General features: G+C 38.6%; 1 protein-coding gene across 5 annotated transcripts in view; it reads right to left on the bottom strand.

Annotated features, from left to right (window-relative positions):
* TENM1 (teneurin transmembrane protein 1) overlaps nucleotides 1-15717 on the bottom strand; it is a 730204-nt gene that overhangs the window by 129231 nt on the left and 585256 nt on the right. For 3 of the 5 annotated variants that reach the window (XM_090265126.1, XM_090265128.1, XM_090265130.1), the window contains 2 exons: nucleotides 12488-12737; nucleotides 4296-4316 (listed from right to left, as the gene is read on the bottom strand). In XM_090265126.1, coding sequence (XP_090121252.1) covers nucleotides 4296-4316; nucleotides 12488-12737 — 271 coding nt within the window. The remainder of the gene's footprint in view (nucleotides 1-4295; nucleotides 4317-12487; nucleotides 12738-15717) is intronic. The other 2 variants (XM_090265127.1, XM_090265129.1) reach the window with 1 other exon arrangement.

The raw sequence follows: 15717 nt of genomic DNA, 5'->3' as shown, positions 1-15717 counted from the left end.
AGCGCAATTGAGCCCCTAAACGAGCTCTCAGAACCATTCTCTTCTTTGACTTCTTCAGCCATTCCAGTAGCTCTAACTCTCACCATCTTTGGCCTGTAATATTTTCTATAGTCCTGTCCATAGGAGCTGTTTTTGAAATCTAAAATCCATTCCCCCCCCACACTACCTCCAGTGTCACCCTGATCATTTGACTCTTACCTTTAAAATTTTTAAGCACATTTTAACATTCCTTGGTGTGGTACAGGTCTTTCTGCAGTTAATAAATTCCACCTGTCTTTTAAAGCTTTACTCCAGCATTCTCTAGAATGGTGGATCTCCAGTCTGGGATGCTTGTACCACACTCACCTCTATTCTGGGGATTATATTACCATTTTTTGTAGTTGTATTTGTAACCCCCAATAAACCACGAGAGCTTGGAGAGAAAGTGTGTTTGTTTTTCTGTTTGTTTGATCTGTAAAGTGGTCACTGCTCAGAATTCTATATCATACTCAGTTGTCAAACCAGAAACCATTTTTCCATCATTCTCCATATCCAGTAAAACATCATCCTTCAAAAAAAAAATTCTACCTTCTAAACTCTTCTCTAATCTGCTCATTTCTCTTTAGCTCCACTGTCATTAGTTTAAGGCCCCGTTATCTATCACCTGAACTCCTTCCTTGTTACTATTTCTGTATTGTGTATTTGTTCATTAATTCATTAAAAATGTGTTTACTGAGTGCAGACAATGTGCCTAGGAACTGTGCTATCGTTGAGAGACCTACAGTACACGATATAGCCCCTTTCTTCATGAAACTCACAGTCTACTGGGGGAGTCAGATCAATCCACAGGCTATGATGGTCATAAATCCAAGAGTTACAATAAGAAAAGCAGAGAGGGAGAGAAATGAACAGAGAGAGGGACACATGACCTAACACCTATCACATTGTACTAGCATTATTTAAAAAAAATTATTAACTGAAGTCCATACTTTATTCAGATTTCTTTAGTTTTTACCTAATGTCCTTTTTCTGTTCCAAGATTCCATCTACGATAGCAAATTATATTTAGTCATCATGCCTGTGATAGTTTCTCAGACTTTTCTTATTTCTTCCATCCAAGTACTAACCAGGCCCGACCCTGCTTAGCTTCCAAGATCAGATGAGATCGGGCATGTTCAGGGTGGTATGGCCTTAGACGTTTCTTATTTTTGATGACCTGAATAGTTTTAAGAAGTATTGCTTGGGTATTTGTAGGATACCTTCTGCTCAAATGTGTCTGATTTTTTTTTCTCATAGTTAGGGTTTATAAGTTTTGGGGAGGAAGATCACAGGGGTAAAGTGCCATTTCCATCAAATCAAAATCAAGTGTACATATATCAAGTTATCACCATTGATGTTGACCTTGATCACTTGGCTGAGGTAGTGTTTGTCAGGTTTCTCCACTGTAAAATTTATCTCTCTCTCCCATGCTTCATATTGTACTTTTTGGAAGGAAGTCTTCCAGCGAAGGTAATATCTAAGAAGTGGGGACTTAGATTCCACCTCCTTTGGGATGGACTATCTCCTAGATTATCTAGAATTCTTCTGCATGAGAGCTTTATCTCTTCTCCTCCATTTCTTTATGACTTAAAACCACTTATAGCACTATGGACTCAAAGATATTTGTTTTATACTTTGCATTAAAATCCAATGCTACTTTATTTTGTTGCTCGAATTGTTTCAGCTTTAGCCCTTGGGAGCAGAATTTCTACTGGCTTGTGTGCCCCTTTGCCATATGTGGTTTTCTTTTATTCTTTTTCCACTTCCTTACTTTCTAGAACTACATGATGCTCCAGGCTCATCTTATATAACCCTTGCCCTAGTACTAGAATGAGTCATTTCTCTAAGGACCCATGGTTCCTTTTGTTGGAGAATAGGATTAGAAACTAAGGTCTGAGTGCTGGGCATTAAGCACTATTATTTTCACATATTTCTCCAACTACACTATGAGCTCTTTGCAGGCAGGAACCATATCATCTCTCTATCCTCAGTGCCAACGGGGTGTCTGACAGAGTTGATGCCAGTAAGTGCTGAACTAAACTAAACTGAAGGACATGAAACTAAGACAAGGAAGCATTCAGTCCTTGGCTACTTAGCCAAGCAAAATGGAGGGGAGAGGTCATTGGAATAATTAAGATAGCCTTAAGGACTGGTGTGTTCCTGATTCTATTTGTAACTGTACTTGCCCTCTAAGCATATTTATGCATGTTAATGACGGTAAAGGCAGTCAAGTGCTGATTTGAGAGCCAGTTTATAGTTTTAATTGAAAAAAAAATCAGATCCAATTGGAATACTTGATTTTTTTTCTACTTACCTTCATCAAATGAGAATATGGTAGATTCCGGGGACACTGTCAACCCTGGAACCACCATGACAGCTGCTGTAAATAAACTGTAAAGGGCCCTAATAGACTCCAGAATTGATTTGGTAGTCATATCAGAAAAGGCATCTTTGTCGCAAAGATTGCTTAACTAGGGGTTTGAATAAATGTTTGTATATATTTAAATGTTTGTCTTCAGAATAAAATATCTCCAGTGCCCTTATATCTTTCTAGAATAAAGAAGAAGGGGTCACAACCTTTCCTTGAAACAGCTTCAATACTGTGGTAGCCTAGTTATGGAAGTTTCACCTAAGCCAGATGAGTCAGGTTTTGTTTAGGAAAAGTCCATGGGCTGTTTTTCCAAGAGAAATGTTATTCGTACAAAGGCACTTTGGAATGTATTACACTCATTTATTATTGACTCTCCCCAATGTGCCTGTGAGGGAAGTTAGAATTATCATTCTTCTCAAATCTCAGCTGGGGAAACCTAGACACATAGAGGGCTTGCTCAGGGTCACTAACAAGACTGTGCCTGGACTAAGATTAGATTTGATCGTATGTGACTGGGAGTACAAAATACCTTCAGAATATTCTCGTTCTGAAGGTGGTAAAGAAAAAAAAATAGTGTTCTTGACTTCTTCAACCTGAGCAGCATATCCTATTTTGTTCAGCGAGCCTGTTCTTAAACTTTGTGCACTGGCCTTTAGAAAATGGAATAGCCCAACAAACCAAATTCAAATCTGATTAATATTATTTTCTTGACAGCCAACAGTCAGGTAGGTCTCCTATAGTGATATGTAATTTCTTGCCATTTCGTGCCATTTCCCAAGTGTACTTCAGTTCTTTTGAAAATGGTTGCTTTCTACTTTCTGAAAACATGCCATACCCGAGAAAGAAAAAAACAGTGGGTGAAATTCCAATCTATTCTAATCCCTCATGTCTAGACGTGCATTGCAATTTGGATTATGTGAAGATTTCTCTCAGAGTATCATTGTTAGACTTGCTGTCACCTTCTTGGTTAGTTTTACACGCGGGCAATGCCTTTCAACTTAGCAAAAACACTTCATTCATGCTAGTTAGAAATCACATAGATTGTAAAATGGGCAATTAATGTTTATAATTAATACTGTGCTACACTTTACCAGTAAGCAATTTGACAACCAACTTAATTTTCTTAAGAAATTAGTTATGCCAAAGTAACAAGGCTGAGCGTGTGCACTGGCATTTAGGAAGTGGCATCTTCCCAAACAAAATCCAAATTAAAAATCCTATCAGTGCCATTGTGATGGCAATTGGCATTCGGAAGTGAACAAATTCAATTTTCTCCTTGGTAACTTCAGGTAATTTAGAACAGTTTTGACAAGTGTAATGCGTAAACAAATTGAATAGAAATACTCATTATGATTAATTTCAGAGCTTTGTGCCATTGTCGGTAAATGGTCAGTTTAAAGCTTTCCTATTATTTCTTTGTGGTGGGAAGAGCTAGAAACCATGAGCTCACATAAAAAGAAAAAGGAAACATCTTATTCAACAAGGTCATTGTGGTCTCTTAATACTCTCAGCAACTATATTTCTGGACCTAGGAAGACTGCTGCACTACCTTTCTCTCTACCTGCAACTTCAAACCATGGAAGCTATTTGAACGTACAGTCTCAGTTGTGATATCACCTAAGGAAAACAGAGAGACTTAAAGCCTTGCTTTCTCATAAAGTACTGAACTGCCAGCTTTCACTTATCTTGTTTTCTTTTCAGTATATTCTGATTCTCCAGAAAATTCCCTCTTAGTGGAGTTCTCTTTTTTGAAAGACACTTACCTGAGTCATAACTTCCAAGTCCACTTTCACATTATTCCTTTAACCTTATTTAAGAAGTAAAATTTCCCTGTTAGCACATTATTAGGAAGTGGCCTCTTAGGCAAGAAAGGGGCATTAGGCAGCTGCCCATGTGATTTGCTTACCTATGTCTGGTATCTCTGTTTCTAGGGTGTACAAGGTATCCACGAGTAGCAAGTAAAAGCAAATAGAGAGGCATCAGTATCATTCAACAAGCCAAATCTCACCAGACACACCCATTCCTAACTCAGCTTGTGGCTGTCAGAGAGACTCCATAGGGATCATTTAGTCAGACGTGCAAACCACAGTGGACCCAGTCCCTACTGCTTTCCCCCCCCCTAAGATCCTATCTAGGTGATTGAACATCCTGTTTGGTAGGTAGGAAAACTCTAAGGCAGTTTTTTTCCAAATGTCTTCTCTGGACTGTTTTTATCAGAATCAGTTGGATTCTGGTCATATGTTCAATATCCTGGGGCTCTCCCCAGCCGTACTGAATCAGAATCTCGAGGTGGGAGTGGAACGTGGGAATTTTATTTTTAAAACTCAGCTAGTGATTCTGACACAGAATAAGGTTTAAAAACTACTGGGTTGTGTTTGAGGTAGGAGCCCCTGAAAAGGGTCTGAACATTCTAGACTCTGTTTTGAAAGCCACCTTATCAAGATGCAAAATCACCATTTTAGTACTGAGTCTTGGGTGCCAACTGGCATCCCAAACCTAACCCTAAGACACTCATATGATCTCAGAGATGAGGAAAGGCGATCTCTTGTGTGCATTAGTAAATTACTCAGCAATATTTTAAAAACTTAAAAAATTTAAAGTATAAAGGTTCTCGCTTAGACCATGACAGAATGTCCCTGGTATCAAAACAGCTTCAATAAAACATTATGTGCATCAATTATTGGGACCTTGTGTCTTCCAGATGTCACCCTCCAAGGGGGCAACTGGAGTGGGAGACACAGGACTGTCAGGTCAAAAGAAGCAGAACATATTGGGGACCCCTGGTCTGTAAGTCATTTGGCATAGGGTACTGATGGCAGTATTTCACTCTGGGACCTGGTATGAGACTTCTCACACAGGGAATGTAGTCTGTGACAAGCCTGACTTTGGGTCAAATCTGCCCAGAATTAAAAGGCTGTAATAATCTGTGAAATACAGTCATTTTAACTTTAAAATTCTTTTAAACCTGGCCCTTTATGTCATTTTGAAAAACACAAAGATGACAAATCTTTTAATCTAAACTAGAAACTAATGTTCTTATTCTTTAGAACATCAGGAAAGAAGAAGAGACACAAAATAATTTCATTTGAGCTATCTGCGACTACTGATTAAACACTCTTTAAATTAAGAGAAAATTCCTGGGATTTTACTCATTGGGCCATAGGTCTCTTCCTTCCTTCCTTCTTTTTAAAATTTATTGTTCTTTTTTAGAGCAAGAAAGGAAAGAAAGACATCAATTTGTTGTTCCACTTATTTATGCATTCATTAGATGATCCTTGTATGTGCCCTGGCTGGGGATCGAACCCACAATCCTGTCGTATTTGGAAGACACTACAAGCAACTGAGCTATCTGGCCAAGGCCACTGACTTTTCTGTTTCCTTGGCCTGCCTCAAAAGGGTAGGTATCCTATGGGTTGACACAAAAGGTCAAGAGGTAAGAAAGGGGAGCTCTGATTAGAAAACTGGCCTCAGGCATTTGAACCTTTATGAGTTTCTTTGCCTCTAGACACTTGCTTGTTTTCATAGCCTCTAAATTACAGTGTGAGTGTGCTGGAGCCTGGCTTTAATCATTGTTACATGGTTGATTCTTCTGAAGGAAGTTGACTTGTGAAAGTACTAGAACGACCTCATTAAAACATGATTTCACCTGTAACAGATCCTCATTGTACAGAACCATTTCTATGGCTACAGAGAGCTTTGAAATTCTTAGGTGATGGCAAGGAGTGGGGAGAGGGATGGTTTGCTTTTCCTGCAGCTGCTTCTGATCCTGCCAATAATGTCACTCTCAATTTGGAAAGATGTCCCATATTATGCAGAGCAGTTTCTCTCATTAACATCTCAGAGGAAGGAAGTGAAAATGATGGAATTTATTTCCAGCGTGTGACCTTGTTCTGTCTCAGAATTATTTTAGTTAAGGATTTAGGAGTGAGACACCACCAAAGTTTGTCTGCTGTCTAGCTAACAACCTGCATGCTGAGGTGCCACTGTGTGAGCTCTTCATGAGGGCCTCAGCCCATCGGTGGCATCACTGCTTGGCAACTGACTTGAAGAAAGGAGTGGAATTGCAAATCTATTTAGAGCAAGGAATGCTCCTGATGGTAGGATCTTGAAGTTGATCTTTGATTTTGTTCAGGATCTACATGATTAAAGGGGCCATCTATGCTTTTTTATTTTAAAAAATTTGATTGAGCCCTGACTGGTGTGGCTCAGTGGATTGGGCATTGTCCTGCAAACCAAAACGTTGCCTGTTCAATTCTTGGTCAGGGCACATGTCTGGGTTGTAAGCCAGGTCCCCAGTTTGGTGTGTGTGAGAGGGATTGGATCGATGTTTCTCTTGCACACTGATGTTTCTCTCCCTCTCTTTCTCCTTCCCTTCCCCTCTGTCTAAAAATAAATAAAATATTTACAAAATTTTATTGAGATGTAATTCACATACCATAAAATTTTCCCTTATAAAAAAGTCCAATTCAGTTCTTTCTACTACATTCATAGAGTTGTGCGACCACTGCCATTATCCAATTCCACAATAGTTCCATAATCTCTTGAAGAAACCTTGTATCCATAAGCAGTCGCTCCCCATTCCTCACTTACCTCAGCCCCATGCAACCACTACTCTGCTTTCTGTCCCGATAGATTTGCTTATTCTGGACATTTCATATAAATGAAATAATAGAACAGCTATTCTTTTCCTTTTGTGTCTGGCTTCTTTCACTTAGCACAATGTTCAGCCTCTTCTTTTTATGTTTTTGTGACATGAGGATGGAGAAAGCGAGACTGTACCAACCCTGAAGTTGCTGTCTAGTGACCTGGCATCACTAGTTTTCCTGCCTGCTCTGTGGTGCTGCAACACTTGACTTGTCCTTCATGCTGTTCTCAGCTTCTCTTCTTAATACTTAGCCAGAAATATCTGATGTTGAAAAACAGACTTTCCTCCCTGATCATCCTTCCACGGAATTCTTCCTCTGAAGGCCAAGTTCCCAGTCCTGCCATTTATTGACTTGCTTCCAACGACTCCAGCAATACTTATTTGAGACTATCCTCCCCCATGCTCCAGCTCTGTCCCTTACCCTTATCATAACTTACTCAGCTTGCGTTTTAGAGCTCTGTTTTCAGCTAGCAGTTCCTTTGAAAATCAAACTGATAAACCCATCCATGTCCAGGAACTGATGATTTTAGCTTGATGGGTCATTCAAACAGATGTTCTTGTGGTGGGGACTTTTAGAAATGCAATGTCCCAACTCAAAGGAACACATTTCTTAGAGTAGAAACTTGGGGATCTGTGCAAGGCCAGTGAATATGTTTTTGGGTGAGGTGAAGGGAACCTTTAAACGTCACTGCTAAGATATGAGATCACACTAGGGAGATAACTACCTAGTTCATTTACATGTAGTCTTTTTCTATTTGTAGCTCTGCTGCCAACAAGAGGATGGTTCTTGGTAATTTCTCAGATAATATCAGAGCTCTCAAAGTCCGGGTTCCATTTTTCCTTCAGCAGAGCACTCTACAAGTTGCACTGCCCCCCAGCATGCTAACTGTCCCTGAGTGGGTGCTGTTTCTGTTCTACTCGATCTCCAGTCAATGACAGGAGTTTAGTCCTGAGAACAATGGAGTAAATATTAACCAGTCATTGTAAAGGAAACAGTAAAATCTCATGAGAAATTTTCATGTTACATTGACATTTGTTGAATCCAAATTACTCAAGGTATCAAGAAGCATTTACCAGGCTCTTATTTTCTTCTATCTTTCATTTTAAATATCTGAAGAGTCACAGCATCTTGAACAGTAACAGCATGAGGTTTTCATAAAGAATAAATCATTTCTAGTCATGCTTAACAGGTTTTCTAATAGATTTGTGAAATTAGAAGATGAGAGGAGAGTAAGACGGGTATTCATGTTTGAATTCTTGCAGAGCACTTGATATGTGTTTCCTATTTTTACTTATATAATTATCCCTGTTAGTTTTAGAAAACTGAAACGTGGCCCTAAGACCATAATCAAAGGAAAAAGAAAGTAATAATTGATGAAAAATAGTTGAAGGACTTCGGGATATTTAGACTGAAGAAAAGAAAGCTCAGGAACATCTGATATCTATTTTCATACTTGAGGAAGTTCATCAGATCAAGAGGGAAGTGGCTTTTGGGTGCTTTTGATGTTAACATTTGACACTACTGAGTAGATGTTCCATGACGGCAGAGTTTGGCTCACTATAAGGAACAGTTTTCTAACAGAGCACTCCAAAGATGCAATGTGCTGTCTGGAGGTATATTTACGTTTCTTGTTATTGAAAGAGATCAAACAAAGTAGAGATGATCAACTGTCAGGGATGTTGCACCAAATACACCTATGGACTCTTCTAACACTAAGTTCACAAATCTGTGATGTCCCTTTCATGTTACAGATACATGTGCGTGTCTGTGTATGTATGTGTGCATGTGTGCATACGTGTGTGTATAAAACTTGAACATGAGAGGAAAATCATTAGAGATACCTAGACATAAACTAGAAATAACTCTATCTTTAAAAAAATTTTCAGAGAATGTATTTTTGACACTCCCTTATGTTTAATTGCATGATTTTATAAGCTCTCCTTTTTTATTATCTTACCTCAATTTCCCACTGGAAGGAAGCACTAAGATTTGTACATGTGGATGAAATCTGCAGTGAACAGGCAAAAGGTACTATATACTTAAATACAAGAAATAGAACACTGGTAGTCTTCCAATCTTTGAAATGTCAAGGAGCATCTGGAATTGTCTGATGTGACCCATTGTGGAACATAGGATGGAAAGGAACAAAGTCTAGAAGGACACCAGTAAAAGCAAGCTTTATATTCTGTCAATGTTTCATCAAACTTTGAGCCAAGAACTATACATCTGTGGATCTTAAAACAAGTGAAACTGTATAAAACACGTAAGAGAATGCTCAAATATTAACTTGAAGTCAATTTTATAGACAGGGAAGTAGAGAGAAGTGAAGTTAAGTTATGTGATGAATAACCTGACAGAGAGTGAAGACATAGAACGTTCTCTATCTCTTTATGTAATGACCTATTGACAATATTGCTCTTCTATTCACAGTTTTAAAATGCAACAAATAACATAATGACTATATTAGTCTGTGTTTCCAAGGAAACAGATGACTCAACCAAGTAAAATGAATTATATGCACATGGTGGGGGCAATTAAAGTAACAGATTTTAAAATAAAAAAACTAGTATAAAATACAGTTTCTATCTACATGCAGTAGAACTCAATGGACATTATAGTTCTTAAGATAGCAAAGTCTTGTTATATCAACTTATCTCTCTCTAGGAAGTTTAAATCTGGAGAAATAATGAAGCAAATGTATAAATTCACCAATCACATGTGAAAGATGCAATGTACAGGTTACTGATCAGGATACTTAAAAAAAACCAAATCTAATAATTATATTAGTTTCTGAGTAAACATGACAGACAATGTTTGCTGACATAAAGTGGTTCGATGGTTTTGACTACAGTCACACAGTTAGGGAATTATCTGTCAGATAGGTCAGAATGATCATATATGTTCAGTCAGTTCATTTCTCTGATGGCTAAATACAGAGGTGTTAGAGTAGAGAAGGGAGAACTATTTTTTCTCCTTTAACCTAATGCATAGGATCTTACACATGAATCTATGAAGGGGCTTCAGCGATGAGAGTAGATTCTGGGTGTGTGTGGGGGGAATGCAGAGGCAGAAAGAGAGAGAAAATATGTGAGCCTCTGAAATTATATGTATAATTTTGTGTGAGTTTGTTTTTTTCTGGGGAAGGGGCTCATACATAGTCTTTAATACAGGGGTGGGCAAAAGTAGTTTTGCAGTTGAGTACATGAAACACAGAGCTTGTTCTTATTATTTATACTTGTATTATATACTTTTTCATACAAACAACTGTAAACCTACTTTTGCCCACCCCTGTAGATTCTCAAAGGAATCTGAGAATTAAAAAAAAAAAAATGTTAAGAAGAGCTGCTCTAAAGGATGGTAGCTCACAAGAGCCATCTAGGAAGACTCAGGCTAAGTGAGAGAGCCTAGGTATGCGAGCCCACGGTGTGTGCATGCCTATGTGTATGAAGAGCTGTGGCGAGAGAAAACAGTGCTGAAGTGTAAGACTAAATAAAGATGTTGGACAATACTTCATACTGTCAGAAGTTAACTTTCCTTTATACTGAGAAAATAACTTTGCAATTAGGGCCCAAGTTATTCTATTTTATTCTTCAAATGACTTTGTGTTGAAAGCCATAAGGTGCTTTGGACTAAAATGCAAACGTGTGAACTGTGAAGGATCCTTGACCAAGGGAGGCTCTCTTCAGTGAATGATGATTACTCCACCTTAGGTAAATCTGCATTTAAATTACAACAGAAAGGGCTAAACTTAGCTGGGGCTTCTTTATAGTAATTTCTTTGTTTTTATAGATAATCCTATGTTTTCTTTTCTTTGAGGACTTGACTATATAGAATTAGCTTTCTAAAGTTCCTTATATAGGCTCAGTGAGACAAGGTCTCTGTCATTCAGATGGTGAATGAATTGTTCAGTGTTCCATCCATGTTCAGCATCAAGTAGACAGAGCCTCCCTAGGATTTTGAAGACAATCTAGCATGTTGTATAGACATTTCCAAATCCAGGCATACAACTCTCCTGGCCTTTCTCGTTGACTTTCCAGTAAGCATTGCCCAGAAAGATATACTGCTGGAAATGACAAGTCCCTGTGAGGTGTGACATCCTGAGGTACATGGACATTTGATTAGGGCAGGGTGGTATGAATTAGCACTTCTCTAGACTCTCTAGATGTGCTTTATCTTTATAAAATCTTAATTTTACAGTCTATTTTTTATTAGCCAAGGGATTTAACAGCTTTGTTCTCCATGGCAGCGTTTGCAATTATAATTAAGGAATGTATTAAAACTGAAGTGAATTAATATGAAAAATAGATGGGGGCATGGGACTAGAAGATTTCCTTAGTTAGGTGTAAAGGACTAACTCAGTCTGACACAAGGGAGGTAGATTCCAAAGCAAGCACAAGAATCTGGAAAATTTTGAGGAATGTTCAAATATGTTCAAATTTCCATGCTCCTGTGTACATAAGTGCTAACTGGAAATGACCCAAGACTTTCTGGGTCAATGAGGTGATGCCTGAGGCAACAGTTGTTTTATGCACTAGTGTATGGAATCAAAATATATTACAGCATCAGAATCTTTCAGAACATAGAGGAACTTTCAGTCTAATGTTCCAAAGGCTTGTGTGAAAGATATAGCTACTACAACCTACTGGGAGGAAGGCTCTACAGATTTATCCATGGGAAAAGAAACACGTCTGCTTATCCTTGCTGGGGTGGATGCTTGCCTTTTCATATATTTGTGTCTGCTAGTCCCAGAAAAGGATAAATAAAGATGATTAAACCATGATTTACTTAGTTATAACCTTTGTGTAACTTCACAACATTAAATACCAAAAAGTATGAATTTCTTTCAATGTGTGTCAAAATACTTTGCACTCTCAAGATAATTCCCAGAACAGAGTAAGAAAGTATAAAGACGAATGCTTGAATTTTCCCCCCAAAGGGACAGAGCTTTTAAAGAGTAAAAAAAAAAAACCTCACTCTTCCTTCTTTATCGTGCCACGCAAACACAGACTTCCATTTTCTTCTTTATGAAGTGACCACTTCAAAAGATCATACCTGAAGAACTTAGAAAGTTCACCCTTTCATATCTGGCAGTACCTCTCTATGCTAGAATGGAATAGATATTTTTGATTCATCCTTCTAGTGGCCAGAGAGGGTTGAGTGACTTACCTGAGCACTTGGAAGTACTGAGATCCATGTCGGTGATGGCAGTGCACAGAGGGAAAGCCACACACACAGGGATGTCAACACTTCTGGGTTTTCCAAAGCAGTGCTCAAAGTCTCCTTCAAGTAGGAGGAGTAGGCATGCTGACCTATGTCCTTTGTCCCTAATTCCTGCATCTTAGTTCAGTGGTACAATATGGGCAACTGTATGTCCTGCTCCTTCTGGCAATGTCTTGTCTCTTCATGTTATCTCATCCTTATCCACTAAGCATAAAGATTGGAAGATACTTACCTTAATTCCAAAATACTAACAGAGTGTCCTGAGGGAAATATTCGCCTTACAAAATTGAAGTCGCCAACATACACACTACCATCAGGGCCAGAAGCCAAGGCCACAGGAGCAAAGAGTTTGTTGTTGTGGGCTGGGCCATTGCAGTTGGTGCAGGCTACGCTCCGTTGGTGCCCATTACCCATTATGGTTGATATGACTGGGGGCTGCTGGGAAATAAACATATTTTCTCCATTCCCTTTATGTATAATTCCTAGATCAAAAAAAAAAAAAAAAAAGAATAAAGCAAAAGCAATTACTACACAATATTCTCTGCAACATTTTAATTTGTTTCCCATTGTTCAAAGCAAAAAGGAGCTTTGGCACTGGCATCAAAAAACTTGAGAGTGCAACACAATGCTCTTGGTTATGTTTAACTGCATAGCCACCACAAATGGTACCATGATGCTTTGCCTCGGTTTGTCTGTCTGTGAAGTGGGTTAATACACCCAGTCCCTTTAATGCTGATTCTTAATGCCTCAATAAAGAATTTGATGATTAACTTTTAATGATATTATATTCATTTTAGGTTCTGTGAATCATCTGTGACTTATTTTTCATCTCTTGCTGACTTTCTCCTGATGCTTGGCACATAGATGTCTGACTTCAGATTACCCTCAGTATGCAACTGGTTCCTGAAAAGGGAATATCAGTCAATTTTAATATGAACCTTAGCAAAACACAATCAGGAAAGTAATCTACTTCTGTGAAAAGAAATCATACTGCTAGAATGCACTTGAAAGATATAAGAAACGGACTTGAATTTTCCACTTTTTTGGACTATATCTCACTATCATCAGTACAGGAAATAATGATACTGACTTATGAAAATGTAACAAAGACTGTGTGATCATTCTCTTTGGGCAATCTCATCCATTCTCACAGCTTTAACTCCCATCTCTATATGATAAAATTTTCTCCTGTCCAGAGTTCTCACCTATGATATCTTTTTAGTTGGATCCCCACAGGTACCTCCAACTCAACAAGTTTAAAACTGAACTCATTATTTTTCCATCCCTTACCAATCCCTGCTCTTCCTGCTGTGTTCCCTAATCATATTATAAGTGGTATCACCATGCATGTATTTACCTAAGTTGGAAATGTAGGCATCACTGTGGCTCTTCTTTACCTCATTTTCTAAACCTAATATAACCGCCCCATTTGGTCTATCTCTTAAAATATGTTGAACCAGCTTTGATGTCTCCATTGGTACCACTATGTTTTAGTTCAGTGTTTCTTAATTTCTTGGTCTCCTCATCTTCATGTATACCTATCTCCAAACCATCATCCACATGCTTGCCATAGAGATTATTTCAGTTTGTGGCTTAAAACCTTTCAGTTGGTTTGTATCCACTATGGGATAAAGGGCACATTCCTTATTATTATTATTTTTAAATTATTTATTTGTTTGTTTCTTTCTTTTCTTTTCTTTTATTTTAGAGAGAGGAAAGGAGAAAGAGAGGGAGAGAAACATCAATGTGTGGTTGCCTCTCACTTGCGCCCCCAACTGGGGACCTGACGTGCAACCTAGTAATGTGCCCTGACTGGGAATTGAACCAGCAACACTTGGCTTGCAGGCTGATGCTCAATCCACTGAGCCACAGCAGCCAGGGCACATTCCTTATCATTAAGGCATACAAAGTCCTCCCTGATTTGGCCTTTGCCTACTTCTTCAGTTTCTCCTCTCATTGCCCTGTCATTTGTATGCTGAATTGTAGCTATAGTGGACTATTTATAATTACTTTCATATAGTTCCATTCCTCTTTGCTTTTGCATATGCCGTTCCTTCTATTTTGAATGCCCTCTTTATGTTGTCTGCTTGGGGAACTCTAATTGATCCTTCAGAGCCCAGCTCACTTCTCCCCCAATGTTCTCTCCAGGCAAGATTAGTTACTTCCTCCTCTGTGTGCCGACAGCTTGCTTTTTAAAAAATACGTATTTTATTTATTTATTTTTAGAGAGAGGGGAAAGGAGGGAAGAGAAGGAGAGAAACATCAGTGTGTGGTTGCCTCTCACACGCCCCCAACTGGGGACCCAGCCCACAACCCAGGCACATGTCCCAACCAGGAATTGAACCAGCGACCTCTCCGTTTGCAGGTTGGTGCTCAATCCACTGAGCCACACCAGCCAGGGCCTCACAGCTTGTTTTTCATAGCTCTATCTATCATTACACTTACCCCACTGTGCGATGCATTGTTCATTACTCCTCTACCTTGCCCATTAGAACATGAGCTCCTTGAAGGTAGACATGCAGTCTTACTCCTTTGTGGTTTTAGTGCCAATCCCTGTGGCCAAGTCATTATAACGGTGCAGTAAATGTTGAAAAGAGGCTTTGGGTCTCTTACAGTTTCCTGTCCAAATCCCAGTGATTTTGCAAACCTGCTAGGCCTAGGCAGATAATCCAAGGAACAGTTGTGCTAAATAAATAGCTCAAGTTTGTTCAAAATGAACCAGGGCAGGTAAAGGATCCACATTGTTGGAGGCATACCAATGTATCAGACTGAAGTAAATGACAGCAAATGAATGAATGCAGTCTTATTTTTTCTCCCATGACTCCTGCTATCTGTCTCCTCAAACTCCTTGTTACTCTCCCTAAACATTTCCTAAAATGTCTTTCTCAATTTTCTTCTAACATTTGGTCCCAGTCCTACAATAGAAACTATTGATCACTCTGAAGTAGAAACATTGTTGGCAAAAATTAATAAGAGGATAAAAGAGGTAGAACACGATGGCACCAAATATGTACCTGGGAGGGGCTTTCCAGATAACAGAAATCCTATACATCATATAGTCCTTAGATTTCCTAGCTAAGTATTTTTACTTTCCCTCCCAAGGTGATATCTGGGTACTTTTTTCAACATATGATCTGCAGGAGCAGTTATGAGTTTATCCCCCAACAAATTGATCTTCTATTGCAGAACTAAGAGATATCTTGAAGATCACTACCTTATTAATTTATTAATAACTTTATTAGGCAGTAAAAAATTTCTTAAGATTTAGAATAGCTAATTAAATACGATTAATAAGACTGAATCTCATTTCCCCAAAACACTTTATTGCAGTGTGATCGATACTGTAATTTAAATGAATTGGGAGACAGTGAATGAGAACTGGAATGACATCTGTACAACATCAGTGAAAAGAAATCTCCTGATGATCACTAACTGAATACCCCACCAATGAGACTGTGCTCT

The sequence above is a fragment of the Furipterus horrens genome, unplaced genomic scaffold, assembly GCF_987537825.1.
Source record: "Furipterus horrens unplaced genomic scaffold, mFurHor1.1.pri manual_scaffold_17, whole genome shotgun sequence".
NCBI lineage: Eukaryota > Metazoa > Chordata > Mammalia > Chiroptera > Furipteridae > Furipterus > Furipterus horrens.
This window is presented reverse-complemented; position numbering and strand designations above follow the sequence as displayed.